General features: G+C 46.8%; 2 protein-coding genes across 2 annotated transcripts in view; both read left to right on the top strand.

The window, feature by feature from the left end:
• The first annotated feature begins 494 nt into the window (after nucleotides 1-494).
• rfwd3 (ring finger and WD repeat domain 3) lies at nucleotides 495-6,554 on the top strand. Its single transcript, XM_037683067.1, has 7 exons — nucleotides 495-521; nucleotides 829-1,078; nucleotides 2,670-2,820; nucleotides 3,493-3,669; nucleotides 3,783-3,997; nucleotides 5,475-5,689; nucleotides 6,411-6,554. The coding sequence occupies exons 1-7, from the start codon at nucleotides 495-497 to the stop codon at nucleotides 6,552-6,554; spliced, it is 1,179 nt and encodes a 392-aa protein (XP_037538995.1).
• Nucleotides 6,555-9,314: 2,760 nt separating this feature from the next.
• LOC119415897 (Golgi apparatus protein 1) overlaps nucleotides 9,315-10,297 on the top strand; it is a 39,589-nt gene continuing 38,606 nt past the window's right edge. Inside the window, exon 1 of the mRNA XM_037683068.1 lies at nucleotides 9,315-9,663. Coding sequence (XP_037538996.1) covers nucleotides 9,331-9,663 — 333 coding nt within the window. The 5' untranslated portion in view covers nucleotides 9,315-9,330. The remainder of the gene's footprint in view (nucleotides 9,664-10,297) is intronic.

Genomic DNA, 10,297 nt, shown 5'->3' on the forward strand with positions numbered 1-10,297 from the left:
TACTAAAACTCAGAATACGCCAAACACTAGTAGTACAAAAACAATACACTGAACAGCAGCACGAGCATGAGTCTGTGTGAGCAGATGAGTACAAATGAACACAGCAGCATGAAATAAATCAGCAGCATGGATAATCAGCAGCAACATGAAACAGATCAGCAGCAACATGATATGGTTTTTCACAGTGATTATTCTAGTTAGAGATTCATGAGTCTACCAGCCTCAGGGTAGAAGCTGTTCCTCAGTCTAGTGGTTCTACACTTAATGCTCCTCAACCTCCTTCCTGAGGGGAGCGAGACAAAAAGTGTGTGTGCTGGGTGAGTGTGGTCCTTCATGATGCAGGTGGCCCTCTTCCTGCATCTGGAGGTGTAGATGTCTGTGATGGTGGGGAGGCTGACTCCAACATCTTCTGTGCAGCCTTCACCACTCTCTGCAAAGCTTTTCTTTCTGCAGCTGTGCAGCCTCCATGCCACACGTTGATGCTGGAGCACAGGATGCTCTCCACTGCACACCTGGAGAAGGTGAGGTGTCCACAGAGTTCAGACAAATGACGCAATGCTTGACGCATGCCCTGCGAGATAATGCTGGTACTTCAGACGGGGCTGTGCACAGAGCAACTTCTCTGAGACGCTGCAAGATTAAAATCATGAAGCTTTTGTCTCACAACCACGTCAACTAGAAACAGGTTCAGCACTTCTGATGAAGTATAAATCAGCCTCAACGTTCGTCTGTCTGTCAAGTCTTCTGAAACATGGTCACACAACTGATCTAAATGCTGTCGCTCTGTCCCACCTCCCCCCACACCTCCCTCTTGACATTTCTCCGTAGGAGCTGAGATCCTTGATTGCCCAGACAGGCAGGAGTTCAGTTCCCTTCCCCTCATCACCCTCTGCCTCCTCATCAAGCTGTCATGTCTTCAACCTGTCTCAGAAGGTAGATGGCTCCAGGAAGTCTCAGTACAGCTTCTCCAGGGCAGTGATGCTGTCCCAGACAGGAGGCTGCAGGGTTTTGTCCTACTGTGAACCTCTGAGCTGCCTGCTGGCCTCCCAGACCTCCCCTCACTCCACACTGGTGCCTGGTGAGAAGCCCGTTTGTCTTTAGTTTTCACTTCACCTGCTCCGGCTGCTGTGAAACCTGACAAATATAAAAACATGAGATCTTTACTGCTACCCTCAGACTCATTACCCATGCACCATTAGGACTGTCACTGTCAACTGTTTTTCTTCCAGTTAATCTCTGGACTCATTTTTGTTAATGGAAACATTCAATGATCGAAATGTCCATTTTTAACTCAAAATCGCCAACAATTTTATTTTTAGTAGTTAACTTTGGCATTTACACAATAAAAAAAATTGTAAACAAAAACTTGCAGATGATGTTTTAAAAATGGCTACCTGCCTAAACAAATGACTTCAACAACTTCGCATTTATGTATTAAAAATGCAAAACCTGAATATTCAGCGTGTCGTAAGGAAACTGTTGGTGAGAAACTGAGGGGTAAAATCTCTGTTGCACAAATTCAGTCCCATTATTTTACTTTCAGAGCGAGGAGAGAAACAAACTAGAGCCCCACCGATATATCGGTAGGGCCGATATTTAGGCCAATATGGACGTTTGGGGACCTGTCGTATCAGTGATAATTGTCCCATTATGCACCAGTATACTGTAAGCTTTGAATTTTCACCCCTAAAATGCTGGCACAGCCGTAATTGTACAATTGATCCAGTAGAGGGCGCATGAAGACTCAAGTCATGGCAGTTCATTTTAACTTTCAGCATGAGTTGCAAATGAGTCGTTGCAAATGAGTCGTTGTAAATGAGTCGTTGCAAATGAGTCGTTGCAAATGAGTCGTTGCAAATGAGTCGTTTGGAAATGAGTCGTTTGGAAATGAGTCGTTTGGAAATAAGTCGTCGTGAACGAGTCATTTGTAAATGAGTCGTCGAGGCTCTGTGGGATTAACCTGTCTAAATAAAGGTTGAATGAATGTACAAAGCCGGAGCAGTACTGTGTAGTGTATTTTGTTGGACAGCGCATGGTAAGTTTATTTTAACTGATCTGTAAAATTGTTCCCAGTGTTTATATCAGTGCACAATGGGACAATTATCGCGATACCGATATGTCCCTAAACGTCTATTTCGGCCTAAAATATCGACGTCTATCGATGAACCAGTCGGACTCTAACAACAATTGAGTCTTGTGCCATGAACGATTTCGGTAGAAGTTTTTTGGGGGATGTTTCCAATCAAATAACTGCACTTGTACAAACATGAATATCGCTTTACGTTGAATAAACGGACAAAAACTGTTCTTGAATGCATCTCATGGACACGCGTGCTATGCTTGGTTGTAATGGTGCACGATCCCCCAGCTGTATTTACAGGTTTTACATGTAATCAAGGTGTCATTAAGAAGGTTTTTAAGTCTTAAATTTGACGTGCTGAAACCTACAGATACCTTGAATTAGCTCGTTTTGGAAGCCATCTTGAAATTGAGGGCCACCGTCTTGGATTTTCAAATGGCCAATCGAGCTGATCAGACTAAAACTAAAAAAAACAAACCATCGTACCAAATTTGGTGCTTGTCACAATTTGCACAACTTTTCTCTTCTCCGCATGTTCAGACGTTTCAAAACATTTCACTGAAGTAACGCTGGTCTTTCCTGTCTTTAGGTTGTGGGGTGAAGAAGGTGAGCATGGTGAACATGAAAGCCAGTCAGTACGTTCCCATCCACAGCAAACAGATCAGAGGTTTGTCCTTCAACAGACAGAACGACAGCCTGCTGCTGTCCGCTGCGCTGGACAACACTATTAAACTGACCAGGTACGTTACTACGTCACGACACCACCCTTTGCCTTACGGCCCGGCCGTGGCCCCCACAGACGTTCAGACGTGGGGCGAGCTTTGTTGAACCAAGAGGTGTGGAGCAGAGCTCTGCTGCGTTGACAGGAACATTAAATATGTGACGGACGTCTTCCTCGTATTGGCTCCAAAACATGACGAATTATTGATTAGAATTGATAATATGATTGAAATGATTATTTTTCATCCAGCGATGGCCAAAAGGGATCGGAGTCTCAACTTGAAGTGTTTGTAAAAGTGATTTGATCTACGTTGTCGCTGCCACTCGTTCAGGAAAAGAGACTAAATGAAAGTTCTCTCCTGAATTAGAAATAAGTTGAACTTTTTCAATTGTTTCTGTTTTAAACAATTATTCTGTTTTTATTATACGCCCGTCAAAAGGCAGACGCATTTAACTAAAGATACCGTAATTTCACCAAACCGCTTCATCTCTAGACGGAGAGTTGCGTACAGGTTGAGTCACCCCAGTCCAAGGTCAAGGTTAAATAAAGGTCTTTGTTTACTCCGGCCGTCGCTATAGAATGCTGCCTCATCGTTTGTTGGCGGGCTTTTAATGTGCCGTAGGTGGTGCTCTTGTTGTCACTGGAGCGAAGCTGTCGAGTTTGAAGTGCTTTTTGTCTCGTGTGTTTTCAGTCTGCTGACCAACACGGTGGTTCAGACGTATAACACGGGTAAACCGGTGTGGAGCTGCTGCTGGTGCTTGGACAACAGTAACTACGTCTACGCCGGTTTGAGTAACGGCTCTGTGCTCATCTACGACACCAGAGACACCAGCACACACATCCAGGAGCTCGAGCCGCTCCGCTCCAGGTGCGCCCACACAGAGATCAGCACTTGCACCTGCTCTGTAGTGGGTGTGGTTTCTACAGGTGTCGGCACCTTTAACCTCTCGCTGCAGCTCTAACGTGCTCTGCTGTTTCCAGGTGTCCTGTAGCGTCGCTGTGCTACGTGCCACGAGCAGCTTCCAGCTCTTTCCCCTGCGGTGGTCTGATCGCTGGCTCTCTAGAGGCAGCCTATTTCTGGGAGCAGGTAAATGAGACGACCTACAGACCACATGTCCTGCCACTGGAGGGCTCCGGCTGCACGGACATTCAGGTGGAGACGGAGAGCAGACACTGCCTGGTCACATACCGGCCAGGTAAGAACCCAAGTACAGCAGGTATCGTAGCAAGTCACGGTGATCCCTCACTCATCGCGGGGGTTACGTTCCAGAGACCCCCACGAAAATCTGAAAGCAGCGGTGTTATATTTATTTATATATATTTTAAATCTTTACAAACTCTTCCCACGCTCCTGCAAACCTTTCCCACTCTTAGTTTACCCTTCGCGCAGCACTGAAAGCTTTAGTCCGCCCCCGCCTGTTGTGTGGGCCCCACCCGGTCTGTATACGTTGTGCTGAGCGCAGGAATAAACTCCCAAAGAGTTTTTCTTCTGCCATTTAGGAGCCAGTGAGGCCGAGGTCTTAAAGGGCTGCGCCTGTACTCCTGGGGTTACAGAACGTAACCACCGTTCTATTTTGGATAGGCTTCACCCTTAAGGCCCTCGCTAGTGGGTTAAAGGCGAAGCAGGATGTAGTCTAAGCCTCACTGGGTCCATTCAGAACCACAGTCACACAGATATCTGCTTACACCATGCTGAGCCTTTGAAACACGTTGAACCTGTTCGCCTGAGACGAGCTGAGCAACAGAGAGAAATGAGCTGCACGTCATCCTGCTGCTGGGACAACGGGCAGGATGGAGAGCTCACTGAAACATCTGCGTCATCCCTCTGAGGTCCTGCGCTGACACTCCTCCGTGCAGAGCTGTGGAGGATGGTTCCTCTGGTGGAGTGAGCTCTGAGCTCCTCTGGAGGCTGAGATCCAGACGAAAACTTTAAAACTTTTTTAAAAAACTTTCCTTGATGAATCCTATAGTTAGGGTCGGCTTGTTGTGCTGCTATAGACTTAGACTACTAGAGGACAAACTGACCTCATTTCCTTAAATGAATTGTTAAAATTAAATAGTTTTCATTTTGTACTATTTCTATCTTAGCATGTGATTCTTGACCTGCCATTGTGTATCTATTCCTACCAAACCCAGCCGGTCGAAGCAGATGGTCCTCTTGTCCTGATCCTGGTTCTGCTAAAGGTTTCTTCCTCATGAGGGAACTCAGTCAGGGGGATTCCTCTTCTGTGCACAACTGTTTTTGTTGTCGTTGTTGATTTTTGTCAAATTATTTTTTTCCGGCTGCTTTTATTCTCCTGGTTTTAATTCACATGTTTACTTTCTCATATTTGACCAATGGATGGGTTTGAAATATAACCAAGTAAAAATCAAATAAAACATAAAAGTTGAAATAAAACGTACTCTGTAAAAACATGGACTGAACAATTAAAAGTATGAAGTACACACAATTCATCCAGTTCTGCAATGCGAGTCAAAGTAATTCATAACTTTTGTAGTGAACTACACTTTCCACACCTGTTTGTATCAAAGTTGTAAGTTTTAATTTATTAAACGTTTTATTCTACAATCTTTTAAACTCCTGATGAACCCACATTACTGTGGGTGCTGATGGGTCGGTAAAGCTGCAGAAAGTCTGGAGTTGGTCTGAAGGTTGGGCTGTCTCTGCTGCAGGACGCTCCAACCCGTCCCTGCGCTGCGTCCTGATGGCGCTGACTCGATCCCCCCAGCAGGACTCCAGTCAGCTGCCCACCTGCTCCTGCTCACCTGTGCAGACTTTCACCGCCGGCTCGTCCTGCAAGCTGCTAACCAAGAGTGCTGTCTTCAGCAGTCCAGATGGATGTGGGACTCTGGTCTGTGCCGGGGACGAGGCGTCCAACTCCACCATGGTAACTGCTGAGCCCGCGTTAAAAATGAAATGATTTCAAACGGTTCAGAGTTTGTCTCTGGGTTTTACTGGATGAGCAGCACGGTGGCTCAGTTGGTAGAGCTGCCGCCTCAGCGAGCAGGTTTCCCCGGTTCAACCTTTCTGGGTGGAGTTTGCATGTTCTCTCCGTGCTGCGTGTGTTTTCTCCGGGTACTCCAGTTTCCTCCCACAGACTAAAAACATGCATGTTAGGCTGACTGGTGACTCTAAATTGTCCCAAGGTGAGAGACTGAATGGTTGTTTGTCTCCCTGTGATGGACTGGAGACCTGTCCAGGGTGCCCCCCCCTCACGGGGGTCACTGGTGCTCATGTCCAGCTGTCACTGTGCGAGAGGTGGGGGACACCCTGGACAGGTCTCCAGTCCATCACAGGGACACAGAGACGAGCATCGGGGACCTCTGCGCACGGCTTGTAATGTTTTTTTAATGACAGATTCTTACAAAATGTCCATGACTCCTGTAATTCAGCTGAGCGTGCTCTTCCTGACCCACGAACACTGAAACGGTTGTTGTCTGAGCCTGCAGGACGATGTTGGGTATTTGACCACAAGTCAAATGGAAAACCTGAGAGATTTCTCTGATTTTATTTATTTTTAAATTAAAGTTGTTGCAGCCTCATGCAGGAAACGCACGCTTCCTGTTGCTCAGTCTTCGTACACCTCACGGTCTCCTCCTCCTCCTCAGGTGTGGGACGCCAGCAGCGGCTCCCTGCTGCAGAAGCTTCCAGCAGACCTCCCGGTGTTGGACATCAGCCCCTTGTCTGTGAACCGTGAGCACTTCCTGGCCTCTCTGACAGAGAAGATGCTGAAGCTGTACAGGTGGGAGTGAGCCTGAAGCCTCGGGGTGTCCTGTGAGACGTCACAGCAGGTAGTCGTGATGTGAGGGTACCGTGTGGAACACCTCCGATTTTCTGTCTCTGGGATGACCATCTGCCTGGGGAGATGTCCGACAGCACCTTCAGTCCTGCAGCAATGGTTCTGAAAGTTTAGCTTGTATAAATCATGGTTCTGTAAAACGTGCAGAACAAATGAAGGTTGACTTGTTTAAACCTGACGTGAACTCTGCACGAGGCTTCCTGCAGCACGGCGACTGCTGGTGGTTCCTGGTGTCGTCGGAAGCCTCGGGAAAACCAGATATTTGAATGTGTCTGTGACGTGGTGGAAAACTGGAGCAGTGTTCCTGTGAACTCGACTGTTGACGGCTGACCTTTGACCTGGGGGAAGTTGACGGCTGACCTTTGACCTGGGGAAAGTCAGCTGAGGTGAAGTTTCACTCAGAATCCGTGTTTTTCCCTCCATCCAGCTGTAGGACAGAATGATGATGAAAATTTAAGTTTTTTTTTTTAACAAAGTTGTAAATATGTATATTTGTTACTACTGTTTGTGTACAACCTCAGCTTTAATAAAAATGGACTTATTGTTTTACTGATGTGGCCTGCTTCATTATTTCAGGTTAATTCTTTGTTTGAGCCTCCATGTAGAGAACGGCTCCTGTTTCATGTAAAGTCAGTGTTCGACCTGTCACGATCACAAATTTAGCTGGGCGATTAATTGTTTCAGAAATTATTGCGATAAATGATGAAATTGTTTGAAATTTAACAGTAATTACAGACGCCTCTTAGAGGTTTTCTGCGTGTCCCACTGATTGGAGACCCTGGGGAAGACCCAGAACTCTCTTGAGAGATTGTATCTTCTCTGTCCTGGAAATGCGTCGAGGCCCCGCAGGAGGAGCAGGAAAGTGGGAACAGCGATGTTTAGGTTTCTCTCCTGGACATGTTGCCTCTGTGACCCGACTGGATAAATGGTAAAAGATTGAGACTTAGCAGCGCTACTGAAACCTGCAACAAACTGCATGAACAACGTGAAGCAAGTGGGAAAAGCCGGCTCTATCTCCACAGCTCAGACCTTCGAGCAGAAACCTCAGTCATCGTTCCTCTGCCTGGGACTGAACTCAGCAGGCTCGACCTGGAGCTTGTGTCAACAAGAAACTCGACTTTTCTTCTTTAAAGGAACAGTCCTCTTCCTCTCTTGCTTTCTTTGTCAATGAGCACAATATTTATCTTCTGAAAACTTCATCTGCTGAAGCTTCATATTCCTTTCCTCCTCATCAACATCCTGAAACGGTGCTCCAGTTCTCACATTCCTGGGTCAAAGACCTGGATTGGCGTAAAGATCTTTCAGCGGTTCCCGGGTCTCCACAGCAAGTCTTCCTCCAGTAATTATGTACTTTTCTCCATCCTGCCTGGACGCTCTTCTTCACCTCTTTACCACTCTCCCTGCTTTAGAGTTGACCCCAAGTCCTTGACGTCCTGCAGTATCCTTGTCAGACTGAAGAAGTCCTTTGGATAAAAGACAAAGACGTTTCTACAAAGGAATCCATCCAGAGGACCCGAGTCAAACTAGTTCAATATCTTTATTGTGTTTTGAGTGAAAAACAGAAGAAACTAAATTGATTGAGATCTTGGAGCATCGTGAGGCGTGCAGCTCCACCTGCTCTGGTCCCCTGCCTCTTTCTGTGCTCTGCTACATGGAACCACTGGAAGGTTCCTGGTCCCAGTAGATCCACTGAACACTGCTGTCGTCAGAGGAGCAGGAGCTCTGAGACATGGGCTCTGTTTGTCAGACAGTGGTTGTACGCTTACAGCTCACTAAAACAATGCTTCTTTCACGTGATTCAATTAAAATCAACTGTGCATGTGACAAATGGAGAAAAAAAAGATCGTAGTTTATTTGATAAAGACTTGCTAAAACAGTTCAGACAGATTTGATGGTACAGTACCCTAAATAATTATTAATTATTTATTTGTTTGGTGGCGAGTGATGGCGCAGAGGCTGGAGAAGGTGAGCCTGAAGGTCACTGGTCCGATCCTCTGGAGCGACATCAAAATGTAGGTGAGAAAGATGAAGCACCCACCTCCACCCTCATTTGTCCCACCCTGGGCCCCCCAAGGCCCTCAACCCCCACCATCTGCTCCCCCTGGTGCAACAGAATTTATTTTTTCATTCAGCCTTTATTTATCCAGGTCGTCTCAATGAGCCACGAGAACTCATTTTCAAGAGAGACCTGTTTAGGAGCAGATGGTGGGGGTTAGGGGCCTTGCTCATGGGCCCAGAGTGGGGCGAATGAGGGTGGAGGCAGGCGTGGGTGTTTCACCTTTTCCACCCACATTTTGATACCGGGATTTGAACCTGTGACTTTCCGATCACATCCATCTGCTCTAACCTCTGCGCCACCACTCCACAAATGGCAGCCGTCCACACAGAGGTCTGTGGTTCCTACAGGAAAACAACAACTGCCATATCTTTAGTTGTTTATTTCATTCATTCATTCATTCATTCATTCAAGCTTTATTTATCCAGGTTAGTCTCATTGAGCCGCCCATTAAGTTCACTGTGTCGACCCCCGAAGAAGGGAGCAGCTGAAAGAAGAAACTTATTTATTTGTTTGCTTATTTATTTATTTTTCTTTCCAAGCAGCTTCATGTTCTCTGATCACCGCAAAAAAAAAAAATTTTTAATTCTTAACTCCGGATGCTCATGAACGCGTCATCAGGGTTGGTGAATCACATTTCCGAGGTGCCCTGAACGCGTCAGCATCTGTGAAGATGGCGATCTGTAGACGTGTTCCTCTGCTCCTCGTTTTCTTCTGCAGCTTCTCATCTTTACATCAGACCCAAGCTCAAAACAACGTCCCCTTCAAACTCGGAGTTAATGCTGAAAGGGTCCAGAATCCCGGTGGAGGTCCGGTACTCGCTGCGGCGAACCCCGGCACCGGTGATCGGTTCCAGGCTGCTGCGGCCTCGCTGACTCGGAGGCGTCCTGCCGGCTGGAAGCTGTCTGAAGAGGCGGTGTGCAGAGAGGACCTGGCCCGGCTCTGCCCCAAGCACTCCTGGAACAACAACCTGGCGGTCCTGGAGTGTCTCCAGGACAAGAAAGAGGTACACAGGTTGTGTTGTTTCTGTTCGGAACCAGGGTGTGCCTGTTGACCACCCACCATTAGCCGTTAGCTGCTGCACTTCGTAGTTTCAGAACACCGTTACGAACTGCCGCACCAAAATACAGCAATTAAGAAATTGTTGTCGTTGTGTCTATTTGACTCGACTCAGAGTCGGGCTGGAGCAGATTTAAAAATGTTTGGGTGTAATGGTCCCTTCGGCGTGAAGCAGAACCAAAAGCTGGTTCTCCTCTTCTTACAAATTAAAGGTAAGAGTTAAAGTTGTGGTGGAGAAGGCGAAGCGTTGAGCCATTAAAGCAAAGAACTGGTTCTGAAAGTGACAGATGGAGTCTGGCAGGTTTTTGAAGTTTTCAGTGTTCACTTGTTTTAATGCAACAAGACGTTTTTAAAAAAGATCAGGAAGTTCAGCTGCTGTGTGGAGCTCAGGAACTTTCTGGGTTCTGGTCAGTTAGACCCAGCTGGTTCAGATTAGAGCAGGAGAACTTTGGTTCTGTTTGGACCCAGCTGGTTCAGATTAGAGCAGGAGAACCTTGGTTCTGTTTGGATCCAGTTGGTTCAGATTAGAGCAGGTGAACCTTGGTTCTGTTTGGACCCAGTTGGTTCAGATTAGAGCAGGT

The sequence above is a fragment of the Nematolebias whitei genome, chromosome 10 (genome assembly GCF_014905685.2).
Source record: "Nematolebias whitei isolate Nwh7 chromosome 10, NemWhi1, whole genome shotgun sequence".
Classification (NCBI taxonomy): domain Eukaryota; kingdom Metazoa; phylum Chordata; class Actinopteri; order Cyprinodontiformes; family Rivulidae; genus Nematolebias; species Nematolebias whitei.